General features: G+C 42.1%; 1 protein-coding gene across 1 annotated transcript in view; it reads right to left on the bottom strand.

Moving 5' to 3' along the window:
• LOC144769444 (polycystin-1-like) overlaps positions 1 to 16731 on the bottom strand; it is a 640821-nt gene that overhangs the window by 22944 nt on the left and 601146 nt on the right. The window contains exons 51-53 of the mRNA XM_078653538.1: positions 15459 to 15746; positions 12838 to 12972; positions 11929 to 12243 (exon numbers count right to left, since the gene is read on the bottom strand). Coding sequence (XP_078509664.1) covers positions 11929 to 12243; positions 12838 to 12972; positions 15459 to 15746 — 738 coding nt within the window. The remainder of the gene's footprint in view (positions 1 to 11928; positions 12244 to 12837; positions 12973 to 15458; positions 15747 to 16731) is intronic.

Genomic DNA, 16731 nt, shown 5'->3' with positions numbered 1-16731 from the left:
GTTTAGTCAAATGTATATGTGTATGTAAATATATTTTAATCATTTCAAACATCATATGGCTCAGAAACCATATCAATGTTTTTACAGTATTATTTTATACTATTGCTTTTAATGTATGCACTTTACTTAACTATAAGTATTGCAATAATATCGATCCATTTCTCTTGTACGAGAAAAGAGACTGATCAATAAATAACACCTTTTTATTGAACACGCCCGTCTCTTCCTTTTCTCTACATTCTGATGAGACTAAGAATGCACGTACTGACTGAGTAAAATAATTGCCTTGTGCTCACACGACTCTCGAGATTGACTCTTGATTAGGGGAGAGCAAAGTTGTCATGTTCTATGGTTGTCAGAAACTAAATCCCTTCTTGTCTAATCAGGGAAGTTAATTCCTCCTTGAACATTCGAGAAAGTTTCTAGCGAACTCTGAGCTACGCTGGCAAACCCAAAAATTAAGTCTAGTATCGACAGTAGTAGACCTAGTTAACGTCTGGTCTAGGCCTTTACTGCTGTAGGTATTATTCCAATGCGCAGAGCCTATTGGGAAAATAGGAGCTACACTACATGGCGCCCAACGCGTTTGGAAAGGGCGATAAAACTAACGTAAGACATTTAGAGTAACTCAGTCGTGCTTTCTCACTCAGACCCCTTTTCCCATTATACTCCAAAGACGTCTGGAGTGGGTGAAAGGTTATATCCTCCAAAACCTCGCAGGAGGGAACTCCTATGTATGGTTCTTGGTATAGTCAACGTTGAAGGATACACTGTTCCAAAATATTGTGCATCTAATCTCTGTTTCCATAAAGAAACCTGATCTGCAAACAGCTATAATACCATCCGGTCAGTAAAATGACTGAAAGTGATGATGAAAGAGAAACAGTTAGATTAGCAACTGAACTCGCAGATGCTGATGCTACCATGCAAGCAGCAGACCCGAATATAACACTCATTCCGGTCATTAAAAGGAGATCTATAACCTTAAAACTTATAGAAAATGGACTGACACCTAGAGGTGGCACAGTCATATTCGTAATCGAGGCACACGAATATCGGCAGACAGAGGTATATTATTCATGGATACATTTTCCAGCAGCTAATGCTGTAACAAAGTACTTCCACTATTACAAAGTAGAGGAACCTCCTAATGAGTACACTCCTTTCGAGGAGGTGGAAGTACCACTCAAATTCCAAGAGCATTTGCTCTTATTTGATGGCGCCCTAATACATAACAATCACATTACAAGGCTCGGTCCTTTAGGAAGACCAGGAGCAACGTGGCCGGTCTTAGCCGGATACACACCACATCCAGACATCGAAAGAATGCCTGCAGCAGAGCTGTTAATACAGCTAAAACAACTACTAAAAATTCATAGACAATTAGTTCAATATGTAATGCGGACTTCAACAATTCAGCCAGCGATTAAACTTCCACAGCTGACCCCTCACCAGGGGAACACAAATAAAATTACACCACAGAACATCCAATCCTGCCTAGGTAAAGTTCCAGCTAAACAGGAACAAATACCATTCTGGTTGGCACAGAAAATTACCCAAATAGAGGCGGTGTTTCCTGACACCACCCCATTAGAAAAACACAGGATTCTTACTATATGTCTCCCAATGGGAATCGCACCACACATTGAGGACTGTGACACTTGGGGTACAGTCTTTGCTTCCATCTACACAAAAACGCACGGTGTTCCATCCATTTCGGTAATACCAGATGTGCTAAAACAAATTCAAGATGAATACGGTCCAGAACCTGCTTTAACTCTTGGTATGAAATTACTAAAAGACTTCAAGCAGGTCTCGGCTATATTATTAGCCAACATAAAAGGTGAAGCAGCAAACGTGGCGATCCGCCAGAGGTTAAAAGAGACAGATATAGCAGACCAACCAGCTGAAATTGCCAGAATCATAGAAAAATCCTATGAAGAACTAGGCAGAGATAGTCTAGGTGGAATACCAGTAAAACCGCAACTGACTACAAGTCCAGAAAAAATATTTTTTAATAATAATTCACCAAAAAAGAACTGGGATGGAAACAAACAATCCAATCCTAAAGAAAAGAAATTCCAGTCCCGAGGGAGGTCTCCCAGGCGAAGAGAGAAATCTCCAAACCAAAGACAGAGGTCACCGCAGAGTGACCCCTCTGGGAATAGATATAACCTTAGAAATAGGGATAATATTAAAAAACCTGATAGATATCAAGACATTGATACACGTCCCTCTCAATCTTTTCAGACTTCCTCGCAGAAATCGGAAAGAAGAGGACGATCAGAAGAGCACGCCAAGTCCAAAGACAAGGAACCTGCTCAGCTAAAAAAGAAATTACAATTTCCAAAAAAGAAGGTAGCCAGTATCAAGGTAGTTAACAATGCCGAGAATACTGAGGACACAACTGAAAAACGGAGAGTGGGCCCAGACAATGCTAGACAGCGCAGCAGAGGTGAGCATAGCTCGCAAAGTCCTTATGAATCATCTGGAGACAGTGGACACGAATGAATATCTTCAAGTGGAAACTGCAGACACCAGAGTTAGCAAACCCCACAAGATATACGAGATAACATTACGTATAGAGGGAGATAAGACTAGGAAAATAAGGGGACTATTTTGGGATAATCTCTCCAAGGGCTATGATATCCTTCTAGCTGAAAAAGACTGGCCACCAGAATTTGTCAGGGAGTGCCCTCATGGCGAAGAAGTAATTATGCCTGCCTTCTCGAATCAAATCCCGATTCATAAAAAATACACACTTGCTAGAAAGTGGGCAGTAGCCTTAGCACCTGCTTTATATAAAAATCATGTAGGATGGGATGAGGATTCTCCTCCTCACAAAATCCAGTTAAAATCACAACCTACTGCACAAAGGCAGTACCCAATTAAGCAAGAAGCTAAAAAACAGGTAAATGAAATACTAGATCAGCTAGAATACCAGGGGGTGATTGAAACTTGCACCTCACAAATGAACAATCCTTTGTTTCCGGTCTCCAAACCAGACAATTCATATCGTCTAGTTTTGGATTACCGACACCTTAACACATGTTGCAAAACCTTTGCAGTGCAAAACTCACACAGTGCTGCACTAATGAATAACATAGTGCGCAAAAAATACAAAACAACCTTGGACATCTCCAATGGATTCTTTTGTCAAAACATAGCACCAGAGAGCAGATATTTAACTGCATTCTCAGTAAATGGCACTCAAAAACAATTCTGTCGGTTAGCCCAGGGGTACAAGAACAGCCCGGGGGTATTCTCAGCGAGAGTAACAGAATTACTACAACTATATGATGATGAAGCATTATCCTATGTCGATGACATTTACTTAACAGATGATGACTTGGAGACTCACTTGAAAAGGGTGAACACCATAATACTTGGGTTCGCTGCAGAGGGTTACAAATTCAACTTCAAAAAATCCAGAATTGCCCATCTGACAGTCTTGTACGTAGGATATGAATTATCAAGCATAGCATGGTTGACAACTTTAAAAAAAAAAAAAAAATCTAAAATATGAAAAGACGTATCCTCTGCCAATCGACATTCTGCCTCTACGACATTACGCCTGTGTAATCTATACAGACGGACATGCTCAACCCTCCGTTTGGGGAGAACAAGCATACAACCCCACATGTGAGATTACAAAAGAAGTGTGGCGCGGAGGTAAACTAAGACCTCTATTAACAAAATCACACTCAGTAGAAACTAATTCAGAACAACAAACTGAAATAATAGCTTTGAAAATGGCGCTAGATAATGCGGATCGCGAATTCCCGACACTTATAGTGTCAGATTCATATTACTGCGTCAAATCATACAACAAGGATTTGCAGACATGGATTCAAAACGGTTACAAAGATGACACAGATGCACCGATAAAGCAGAAACTGCTCTGGGAACAAATAGTTCTTTTACAAAAAGAACTACCAAAGACTCACGTGACACACTCACTGAGTCACCAGCGTGATGGCGTTCACGTTGTAGGGAATTCATTGGCTGAAACAGCCGCAGCGGTAGCCACTAAATCGGCTCCCGTAGTTCGGAAAAAGCGTACATTAAAATACATTGACGGTGAAACATTGCTGGCGGTGAAAACGTCATCAAACGGCGACTGCTCAGCACTACCGATCAACTATCCACTCAATTATACATACATAATCGATGCAAACTCCGTCCCTTTTGCTCGAATCCCTGGAGTGGGGGATAGAGTGATTCCAAACATGGACAGGAGAAACTTGTTAATCGCAGACGCACACATGGGCGAGGGTCTCAGACACCTTAAATTAAAAGATTCTCTGGAAGAATTACAATCACGGTACTGGTGGCCAGGCATGAGCCTGCACTACACCATGTTTGTAAAAAACTGCCCAAACTGCAACAGAGATCGCAGTGGGGAGAGAAGCAGTTTAATACCTCGTCGTATCAAGGCAGATAATATTACCAGCAAAAAGAATGGCTTGCGATTAACATATACAGGCTAGTTTCCACTTATAATGTAGATCACCAGCACTCGGCTGACGTCCGGACTATTATACAAGATTTGCGAGTCTAAATGGCATATACGCTAAGAGCATGTTACGTTTGACCATTGTTTTCACTCAGGCATACCAGCCTGGGGGGAAACATGGCCAAATGAGCACAGTCCAGCGGGAATCTTCTCACTTCCTTCCTGAGGGTACGGGATGGTGTAAAGAAAAAACCAAGGCAGAAAGCAATCTATAATGGAAAGGATATTAGGTTCGGGAGCTGGGTGGGTCAAACATCTAATAAGTGTCCAACGTAGTCTAAATAACTTGCCAAGAAATTCTCTGAAGGGATTCAGTCCGTACGAATTATTATTTGGAACTAGGATGATGATCTCTGACCTTGATAGTCAGACTTCAGTGGTGAAAGAAAAAACCTTTGATGTCAAAGACCGTTTGGCTATTTTGCAGGACTTAAACAAAACAAGAAAAGACCTGAGCAACATACAGTTGAAACAACAGCCAACAACCACTGAAGAATAACCACCTGTCCCAGCAAGACCTGTCTGGATTCCAAAAGTCGGGGATCTAGTCAGGGAGAAGATCGCGGTAAAGAAGGAATTTGGGCCTTCCTACAGAAAAGCAGTTCCTGTCTTGTCTGTCAACGGGACAAGATCAGTTGTACTACCGCCACTTGCTGGAAAAAAGGAGAACCGAGTTGTATCCATCGACCTGGTAAAACCACAACATGTGGCCGATAACAAACGGTAGGCCAAGTGGACTCCCAATAAGTAGCAGAACACCAAGGTTTGCTACCAGCACAGAGGTCCTATCAAAAAGGCTCATCACATTCGAAACGCCTGCAGAAGAACAAGAAGGACTATGCAACAATGCAATAGAACTCAGACCTCTGAAAACCCAAATAAAGACATTTAGCAGAGACACACCAATCTATACTGAAGTACCAAGTGAAAATGCAAAAAACAAAAATCCTGAACCAATTGGAACAATTGACAGAACTGCATCCGGGTACTTCATCAACTTCGATGATTCCTCTGAAGGCTTCAGTGAATCAAAGACACAGCCATCATCAAAATCCTTTAAAGACAAAGCTAAGGAACTTTTGAACCAACTGAAAGAAACATATCTGATTTCTCCATGGATTGAATTTTGGGTGGGTTTTGGTGCATTCATCCTCATACTTTGGCTCATCATGGTATTTACTTTGGGACGCTTCATTGAGGGAAAATATGCTAAAATGGACACAGCAAGCCAGAACATCAACTTGATCCTCAAACCACACACATCTTCACACGTCGAGAAAAGAGAACTTTCTTCAGAACTTTCTTCAGCCAACTTCACAGCCAATCCGATACCTGGTGGGGTAGCCTGGGACAACACTGACTATGAAATTTATGGTCCGGTCGAGATCCTGAAATATCCACACCAAATCAAGATCTCCTTGAGTGATTTTGCAAAACCAAACTCATTTGCTGATGATTGGGACTTCGAAAGCATTAACAACATGATGTCTGACTTAGTAATGTCTGCTAAATTTACAAAACATGATTATTTGCAAGGTTCTACAAATTATGATAGTATGTATTGCTATAACCATTATGGTAACCATTTTTTACATAAATCTGCACAACCTAGAAATGTTTTAAATTATAATCAATGGGAACATTGTGCTACACCTCCAAAAGGGAGCTCTAGAACCGTGTATGACAAATATTCATATTTTTCAGGTTTTAACACAAGTAATGCTGAAACATTTTATTTTAAATTGTCAAACAAGACAGGGATGAAAACCATGATAACCAACACAAAATTGATTTATTCAGACTCATTCTTTGAACAAATGAATACTTTTGGATTTGATTATTGGGACAAAAATGTTGATTTGAAAAGTGTTTGGGGTACAAAAGAATGGCAAGTACAGGGTATAGAAGCTTTGTTTAGAGCCTGCATGATCCCAGAACAAATGATATTTTTAAATGACACTGTTCAACAAACCACCTGTCTTGGCTTAGCCAAAATCAAAGATTTAAATAAACCGTCTATTCCAAAGCCAACAATGTTTAGCAATAGCTCTGATACAGATGAAGAGATAGACGTAAACCAGATATTAAACCAAAACAGAACACATCCTGATTGGAAACAATGGTTGATCTGGCCCATAGATACAAATAACTGTCAAGACAGATTCCTGAACAAAACACAAGGTTTCAAAATGACCAGGCCAGACCCTAGATATCCTCAAAGACATCACCCAGGGATAATAACAACCTACAGTGTGGGCAAATTATGCCTTCAGTGGCTACAAACTTCCACACTGCCTGAAATTAAGCAACACCTAACTTTACTTATTGATGGTGCTGACTTGCGTGATTTCATTCTGGGACCACGCAAACAGCGTCAAAAGCGTTTCATAGCAGCCTCTGTATATGCAGCATACAATGAGGCCTGGAAGGTTACTCAAATTGAAACAGCAGAAAGAATACGGGAAATTGACCGTATTAATTTGGAAAAATCACTTTCTGTAGTGGACAATGGGTTAATGACTCTGTCCTCCAGAATTTTTTCATTGGACAGCATTGTGTCTTCAGCAATCGATATATTATCGCAAGACTTACTGTTATTACAACATGGTCAGTCACAATTGCGTTCTATTGTACAGCTTGGCTGGACGTTGCAAAATCTGCGTTCAGGCTATGTGCCTTGGCGTTTAATCAACACAACGTCACTATTCCAAATCTTTAACCTTACTGATAGACAAATCGGTATGGCGCAAAAGGGTGCTGATTATACAATCTTGAGCATTGAAAAACTAGAAAGATTACCAATGACAATGTCAGAACGACCTGTCAGTGAATGGATAATCCACGGAATCATAAATATTCCAATCTCAACCTTCAGGTTTCAATACTGCCAAAAATATATACAGGCTGGCATGTACGAGAAATTGGGAAAGGGGTACCTCAAAACAACTTGGAACCTGCCCTATTCACATGCATGTGTCAGTAATAAAGGACAGAAAGTGTTTCTTAGTGGCAACAATTGTGCTATGTCACTAAGCGGCACGCTTCTGTGTAACGGTATTAGTTTGCACGGAGCCTGTGAAGGGAATTCATACAACCTTTCATGTCACCAGCAAGGCGCACCTGCAACTGAAATAGAACCATTCTTTCAAAGACTCTATAATGGGAGTTACATTCTTATTGTAGACCGCAGATGTTGTAGTCTTAGGCCCGGGACTCCTTATTTAGTCACTACGACGGCGAAGGTCAAGTGCTGTGGACGTTCTTTGTTCCCCAGCTCCTTTCCAGACAGGGAGGCAAGGGCATGGCCCAATTTGAAAATTACTTCTATTCGAATAGATACTTTAAGCAGAATGAAAACAGTGCTTCTTCAGACGCCTACAAGGCTCACGTCATCAAAAGAAACTTATGATCTACAAGTCGCAAGGACGACTGCAGAGATACATACATTATTATCAACTAATTCCCCCGTACATTTCGCGGAAATCCTGAGCGAAATCTTAAATATTTCTGATACCAATGGGATCTCAGGGGTATTTAAGACAGTATTTTCGATGGCATTAACACCATTCAAAGCCATACTGGGTATTTTTCCAGATTTCGTCCATTCGATTTTTGGCGGACTTCCCCTGATCCTGGGACTAATTGCAGGAATCCTATTCTTAGTCCTTATTTTTCGTTATGGCAACCCATGTCACAGATCAAACTCTCGCGACAATGGAAGATACGATCCTAGCCATTGGATACCGGGACCGGATATCAAAAATCCTGGGACTCTCCCGGCTTAGAGACCTGAACATGACTTGGTTTCTATCATTTCGACCAATGTGGCAAAGGTGTGTTTTACCTGTACTAAGGTGTCTGCTATGCGGAGAAGAATGCGTGTTAGACACCTGTCTGACGCTACAATCGGATGCGCCAGTGGATGCAGATACACTGTTGGTTCCTACCAAGGTTCACGCTTTGTGCTGCCCTCAAAGGCTGCCAATCCTGATGACGGCATTCCTGGAATCTTCACCACTACGATTGAAGAGTAGTGAAGTTCAAGATGAAAGCAGCATCGAACAGGTACGAACTTCTGTCAGCAATGCGAATCAGAATGTCAATGGAGGCAATCATGCGCATGAATGCATGGTTACACCTATTTCCGACTTAGTGGAACTTTCCCATGAAGCTGTTGACAGTTTTTTCGAAAGCCTTAATGATATGATGTTCTCTCCAGAACAGAAATAGAGACTTTTGAGCAAGCTCGCACACGGCGTTCCCTGAATTCGGCCTTCAACTTTAAAAATAAAGTCACATGAACAATTTTTCCCACCGGTTCACGGACAGCAATTTTTTAGAAGCCCCAAATTATTTTTTTACAAAATATTCGGGACACTTATCTTCTGCTTAAAGTAAGAAACTATTCCTAGAGAACTAAGATTTCTATTTTTAGATACTTTATAGACTTTAGTTGCCCGCTGGGATGTTCACAAATATTTTATTATGTGATGAAATGGTCTCGAACTTCCTTTCTGTATAGCTATATTAAGAGCCATTTCATGTGTATTTCTCAAATACCAAATTAGCAATAATGCATACAAATGCGTGTTTACTTTTGCATTTAATTCATAGTTTAAGTGCATACAAAATATATGACTGCAATTTTTCAGTATATTTGAAAATTTCGAAATGCATTTATGTATTTTGGGGTGGTAAGGTATACACTATTCTCTATAGTATGTTGTACTATGTTATACTATGCATAGATTAGTAAATATGACCATAGTTAGCGTGGAATGGGTGTCGTGTATTCCTATAGGTTCTGAATCGATCCCCCTATTCCTGACCCTATTCTGGTTAAACTAACTATCAAGTTAACTAACAGTCAGCCCATGAGGCAAGACAAGCCCCCTTGATGCAGATACCGTTATCTGACGCAGTCACACTACGGCACAGGAACGTGTTATCTGATTAGGTCATAACGCTTGAGATCTAATTAGACAAGCGACATTCCTCCAGCCCCTGATAAGGCATACGACGTTCTCATAACAAATCAAACCTATGACAACCTGGAAAATCCGTGCGGCCATTGTTTTGATTTCACAGAGAACTTTAGTAAAGAATGTGCTAACGAGCAAGTCGTATGACATCTTTATTGACGTATCTATGTCCATCCTTACGTCAATCTCGGCACCTTTAAGGTATAAATATTGCCGATCTTGCCCTATGCAAACACACGCGTGGTGACAAGACGGAGCAGCCACACTTGCCGACGCCGAGAGCAGAAGCAGACCCCGCTGGCGCAGCCCCGCCTTCCTGACGCGCTGAGAGACGCGCTGCTATCTCAAGCCGAGAGACCCAGCACCGGCGCTTCCGGGTAGCCCTCGCAGGCAGCCTGGAATATCGAGACCAGAGAACGAGATACCATTCCTCATTCATCCTAAATTCCAGGTACAGAACTGAATAACCCCTCACAGAGAATTCTTTAGTTATTCACTTGGCAAAAACAAACTTAACTTAAACTGTAACTTTCTATTCCCGCCCACGCATTAGACTTAGGTCAGGTACACGGGGTAGGCGTATTTAGAAACACCAGTTGAGTACGTTTAGTCAAATGTATATGTGTATGTAAATATATTTTAATCATTTCAAACATCATATGGCTCAGAAACCATATCAATGTTTTTACAGTATTATTTTATACTATTGCTTTTAATGTATGCACTTTACTTAACTATAAGTATTGCAATAATATCGATCCATTTCTCTTGTACGAGAAAAGAGACTGATCAATAAATAACACCTTTTTATTGAACACGCCCGTCTCTTCCTTTTCTCTACATTCTGATGAGACTAAGAATGCACGTACTGACTGAGTAAAATAATTGCCTTGTGCTCACACGACTCTCGAGATTGACTCTTGATTAGGGGAGAGCAAAGTTGTCATGTTCTATGGTTGTCAGAAACTAAATCCCTTCTTGTCTAATCAGGGAAGTTAATTCCTCCTTGAACATTCGAGAAAGTTTCTAGCGAACTCTGAGCTACGCTGGCAAACCCAAAAATTAAGTCTAGTATCGACAGTAGTAGACCTAGTTAACGTCTGGTCTAGACCTTTACTGCTGTAGGTATTATTCCAATGCGCAGAGCCTATTGGGAAAATAGGAGCTACACTACACCTGCAGAGGTAAAAGTCTCCTGCCGCGTTTCATTACGTCTCAGGATACTACATCACATTAACAGTCACAATAAAACAGCATGCAACAGGAAGGCCAATCCCACAAGAGTCTTTATGGTATCAAAGGCAAACCAAGGTAAAGAAGTTAAAGTCTCCTATTGCCCGAAAGCTGCAGCGACCATGTTTAGCAGTATCTGGAGGCTCTGCTCTTAGACATATGGGAGTGTTGAAAATGGCACCGAAATAACAAATAAGCAAGTTTAAAATGTAACCAGGCTTTTATAGGAAGCTAGTGCAAATATTTAGAACCGACAGACACTTTTCAGATTTTCTGAGACCTGTACCCTTAGAACACAAAAGCAACAAGAATTAATGGAGGCTCCAACTATTGGAGCTCACTCCTTTCATTTGTACGCATGAATTTTTACAAAGACAAGTAAAAGAAATAGAGCACAGAGGTTGAGGATGAAAACCTAGGTACAAAGTGAAATAAACATGAAAACTGAAGAAACGTCACAGAGACTAAAGTAAATTGTGACACTGTAAAACACAAGCGCTACATGAAGCAAAAGAAAAAGAGAAATTAAAATAAACATGCATGATAAGCAATGTAAATCACTATTACACGTCGTGAGATATTTGTAATCGGCAGAAAAAGGCGTGGTTAATCGGAATTTTATTTTCCTAAATCCCTCTTTTTTACAATGACAAATGCTGTCCTTTCCCTTTTGAGACATCACTTCAACAGTGGGTTAGTGGCTTTAAAAACTCTTACAAGTGTCTCTGGTCTCTCAGTTATTGTGCTTGAGCTCCTCATCCTACAACACCAACTTCCTGTACCACCGAAGACAAACACTTTGACTTGATTCTATTCCTTTTGCCTATCACCGTAGTTCTAGGTCTCTGTCATGAACCCTGCCAGATCTGACTTCCTCACAGCAGCATCACAGGCGCTTCCCCCTCAATGACACTGCATCAGTGCCGGCCCTTCTTAGTAAGTTTTGGTTCTCCTCCCTCATAAATGACATCTTTCTCAAAAGTGGACCCTCTCTTTCGGCACTAGCAACTCTTCATTAGCACTGGCCTCTCTCCATGAGTTCGGGCTCCCTACCTTATTGTTGCCCCCTCTCAATCCCTACTGACTACTCCTCAGCCACAATCACTATTTGTTATCATCCGACCTTCTACCCCAGTGTTGGAACAATTCTTTCAGAGATTGTTAATTCCCTTCAACAGGGATCCTCTCCCATCTCACCTCTTTTGTTTTGCTGAGTCCCAGCCAGAGCTTGAACCTCTTCAGGCAGAACTCTATCATTTCATAATCCTGTGGTTCCACGGTAGGTTGGGATAAGTCAGCGTGCGCACTGCGGTACCCTCGGAACATGACCGCATACAGCAGCCGGCAGCCAATTCCAAGGATGCAGATCAAATAGCTGAGGAGGAATGCCCAACCAAGGACAGGAGACGACTTGCATAAGGGCTGCAGACTTATCCTTCCGTGAAGAACTGTGAGCAGAGTGAAGAAGGCCATGCGGAATGTCCTGAACTCATGGGATGTACCAGAAAACAGCTAAGGGTACAAAAAAAGTAGCAGTTATTCATGACCTCCCAACTGCAGAACACCCATCTGAAGAACACAAGATGAAAACCAATCTTAATAAAGATGTTAAGATGTGCCGGTTACTCTTCTAACTACCTGAAAGGCAGTTCCTGGATTCCCATCTTTAGCTAAGTCATACTGAACATTTTCCACCTATTGATTAATGCTGCCACCCAACTGATCGAGCTTGTGTGTCTGCTCCATTCCTGTCGGACATTGTTATTCATCAAAAACTCCGTAAAGGGCCAGATGTATGCTGGTGTTCACCTAGGACAGTAGGACCCACAGAAGCTTTTTACCACACATTGTTTCAGTGTCCATTTCCCTTCTAGATCCCACCACACCATAAGGCCACCCTGCTTCCTGAAGTTAGCAATGAAGCCATATTTCGAATTGGCTTCAGTCGAGTTTCCCCTTGCGATGGTTTCCTAATTTACTCCTTTGGAATCTCTCCATACGCATGTTCTGAGACTCGAGTCATAACTGCTACCTGATGTTTTTTTCACTATATCCAACACTTGTTCCCCGTGCACTGGTACATCCACTGCTTCCCTGGTTACTCACTAGGTATCCACACTGGGCATAGATGAGCAGGAGGAAGACCAGCACAGAGATGGTTGTCAGTAGTTCCCCAAAGGCCAGATGAAGGGTCTTCCCAAAGACTGACCAGCGTCTAAGGAACCTCATTTGTCGGACAATCTACAATGAAAGAAAAAACAGAGCAAAGACAGTAATAAAGAGGAATAAAATCAGCTTAGGAGAAGGATGGACACTAACTAGATGCTAAGAATGAAGAAGGAACAACATCAGACAGTGTGTCATGATGCATGATGACCACCAGGTCTAAAAATTAAAAGCATTTGTGCCAAATCATGGAGTAAGATACTAATCGTAACTATTTTATTAGGAGAGCACCACAGCATTGATATTTGTTGAAAAATGTTGCTATGGCTAATCACGTTCCTAACAGATTCACTGCAATGATTTAGAAAAAACAAGTATGCACTGGAGGTTATTGGATTTGTGTTAACTCATTTTGACCTGGTTTATATGCAATCAGTTTTTTTATGCTTTTCCGTGAGTAAATGTAATTGTCATCATAGCATGAGCCTTGATGGATAGACACATTTTAGTGACAGGTACTTCGAGAATTGATTCACTGAAGTTTTGGGGAATCATTAGGCACGAAAACATGGTATTTGTAAGTCACCCATCAAGCCTGTGAGGACACTGGATTATTTAAACCCTCTTCTGGGGATAGTTCTTCCACAGATGTTAATTGGCCTGCTTTTGGGTGGTTTAGGGTTAAAGTTAATGTAATATTTCAGTAGAACTCGCAAATTTCCAGTTTGAACTGTACACAACATAAATCAGGCCCCATGCATTTCAACTAAAGTTCCAAAGAACATTGATGTAAACAATCCCCTGCTATAGGCTTCTGGATTTCAGATTAACTAGACTCTTGTTGTAACCGTTGTTGGCTTTATTCAGAATATTCAGGGTTCCACACTTCCTAAAAGTCACTCATTGAATGCCACCTTTTCCCAAACCCTTGCCATTCGCATCACCAAAGTAACTCCATTAATTTGGTCTGAATATTTAATAATTACTTTCAATCTGCTCCTCCCATCGGTGATTGTACTAGTTAACCCACCAGGACCAATTGTGTCTCACAAAGGTGAACCCTTTAAGTTGGCAGAGAGCGGTGATCACTTCAGTTCATGTCAATTTCCTCTGTACCTTTGTTCAGTGATCGCTGTTCCCTTCATTAAGTGCATGATTACCCTCTGGAAGTTTAAACCAAATCTTTTCATTCCAGGCAGCAGACTCATCGTGCACCAAGGTCTATTGTTGCCCTCAAGGCCATGGAACGGGCTAACTGCCGGGCTGAATGCAAACAACTGAAACATACGTGCGGCCCGATACACACCCTTGGTAAAGCATCCCGAGACCGCTGTTAGACTAGGCTGCCAGCTTGCGAAGTTGGATTTCTGAAGTCCATAATAGACTCCTCTTTGTAGCTCCTGTGTACCAATTTACCATCAACTGATTTGCGTCTTTTCTTTCCTCCAGGTCTCACAAGTGTGGCCTATGGCTCCTTTGTTTCTCAAGCTGTTCTCCAGCCCTGTAGTGTCCACCATTCTCTTGAACACTTATCGTGCCCCCTATTTTCCTTGTTCTCCATCTCACTGGTGAAGGGAAAGTCATATCCTGAAGATACTCAGCTGTGCATTACGTTCTCCAGTAGTAATAACGACCCCCCCTCCCCCCCATCACTAACCTCCAGGCTTTACTAGGGAAGCTTGAACATGGACGGCGCTTATTATTCTCAAACTTAATCATGATAAAACTGGGATAATTCTGTTTGGGCCCAAAGGCAGAGCTAATATAATATTGCTTCCTATTTCAAGCTCTGCCATTAAGATGAAAAGCCCAGGTTAGCCATTTGACACTGGCATGACCCTAGGCACCCAGACTAGCTCAGTGTGAGCCGACTAACAAATGCGGTAGCAGAATAGTTGTTTTCATCACCTCACAAACTCGTAACCCTTCTCCCTCTTCTGCCTCCGTCACGTAAAGCCTGATCTGGAGAGCTGCAATAAACACCACACCGAACTACTGTAACCGCCTCCATGCAAGTATATTCCTGCCATGCAGATTGGGAGGCTCCACAGGTTACAGAACACAGGTATTCAATCAAGTGTTAGTCTCCACAAGAGAGATCATATCTTTTCAGCTAAACGTCCCTTTATTTGCTTCCAGTCACAGATGGAATTACTTCCAAGTTGGCATGCTGGATCTTTAAGTATAAAAACAACCTAGCCATCCCCTACCGCAGTTCTTTCATCAACTCATCATCTAAACCAGGACTTGTTCATAGTCCCACGAGTCAAGCTAAAATCTAAAGGTGGGTGAGCGTTCTCTGTATTGGGTCCTATTCTACGGGACTCCCTTCCTATTCACTTTCAGCAGGTACCTAGCTATGCCACCCTCCGGAGGCTTTAAAAACATGCCTCTTCTACGAACTTTGCTGATTGGAGCCTATGAACCCTGCTGGGGTAGTGAGCGGCTTACAAATGCCATGATAGACAGGCAGATAGATAGGATATGGTTATTGATCACCGTCAAGTCTACGCAGCCCCTATCATCCATGTGGCATCGGTATATACGTCCCACAGCCTTACCTTTAACATGGTGGTAAGCAGTAGTAGTGCTGAAAGGCATGCCTCGGTCTTCGTCAGTAGTGCCACCTCATAGAGGCTGAGGAAGGTGTGGTGGTTGTTTCTATAGTGTTCCAGCTTCACACCTGTGAGCCAAGTACAGACAAAGTGTGTGGCACCCACGCCCACACTCAGCAGCACCAGGAGCAGCTGCACCCAGAAGTGTCCCTGCCACCAGTCACAGCCAGAGTCGCCGCAAATGGCTAGCAGGTCTGGGACCAGGAAGCCCACTGTGAAGAGAAAGAGCAGGGCCTGAAGGAGAGAGGAACACACCATGAACATATACCTGGTCCTAGGAGACAGGAACATAGCATGAACTTAGCAGGGGTCAGACAGAGGGGACCACACAGTAAAAATATCTAAAGTTCAGGGAGAGGGAGGAAAATGTTAATTGACATATACAAATATACAATAAAACAGTTCATTTGCAACTTCAATTTTTTAATAGATTCACATACTGTACACATGCCCCAATCTAGCGGTTATTGGAGGATAGGGCAAATTGATTCTCTAAGCATTTTAGGTGGCCGCCATAAGCATTCCTGAATCCAAACCCCCTGGTGATATTGGTAGGATGCCAACCCCACTTTTTCAGGGCTTGTTCTCCTATAACTGCCCAATCATTGTTTTGAGTGAAGAGAGATGGGTAGATCAACTCTTTCCATCCTTTCTCACCCCACAAGAAGAACGGCTGACTATTATGAGAATCTACATACGAGTCAAGCAGTAAAACTAATGTTAAATGTAAGAAACTGTATATAACAGAGTATCGTTACTCTGTATGCATAAACATATCAAATATGCATTTTATGTTTATTGAGCATCATTTACCGTCTCAAGGGAGCAGCACTTTTTCATCAGCCAGGGCGAGGTTTAGTTGCCTGAGGGTCAGAATTTTCAGTGTCTGCTCAATGTGCAGTTTGGCAGGCACAAAGTGACCTACTGTCTCTAAGTAACTGTGGGTCGGCTGTATGTGGGTAATTAGTGGCAGGTGCAGGATAGGCATTTCAGGTTGGCACTGCAGCAGCCTGTCCTTGTTAGACTCCATATAGCACCTCTATTTCAGGAGGGCGGAAGGTGGCTGGAGTCGCAGCATGACTTTGTCCCCCCCTGGTCTTCTGCCATGGCAAGGGGTTGTCCATTGGAATGAGAGGCAGTTCCTTGCTGAGCTGCACCAGCCTGTATACTGTCGGGCCTCATTGGATATGACACTGATCAGCAGCACTGTCAGGAACAG

The sequence above is a fragment of the Lissotriton helveticus genome, chromosome 7 (genome assembly GCF_964261635.1).
Source record: "Lissotriton helveticus chromosome 7, aLisHel1.1, whole genome shotgun sequence".
NCBI lineage: Eukaryota > Metazoa > Chordata > Amphibia > Caudata > Salamandridae > Lissotriton > Lissotriton helveticus.
The sequence above is the reverse complement of the archived record's forward strand: the minus strand, read 5'-3'. Positions and strand labels throughout refer to the sequence as shown.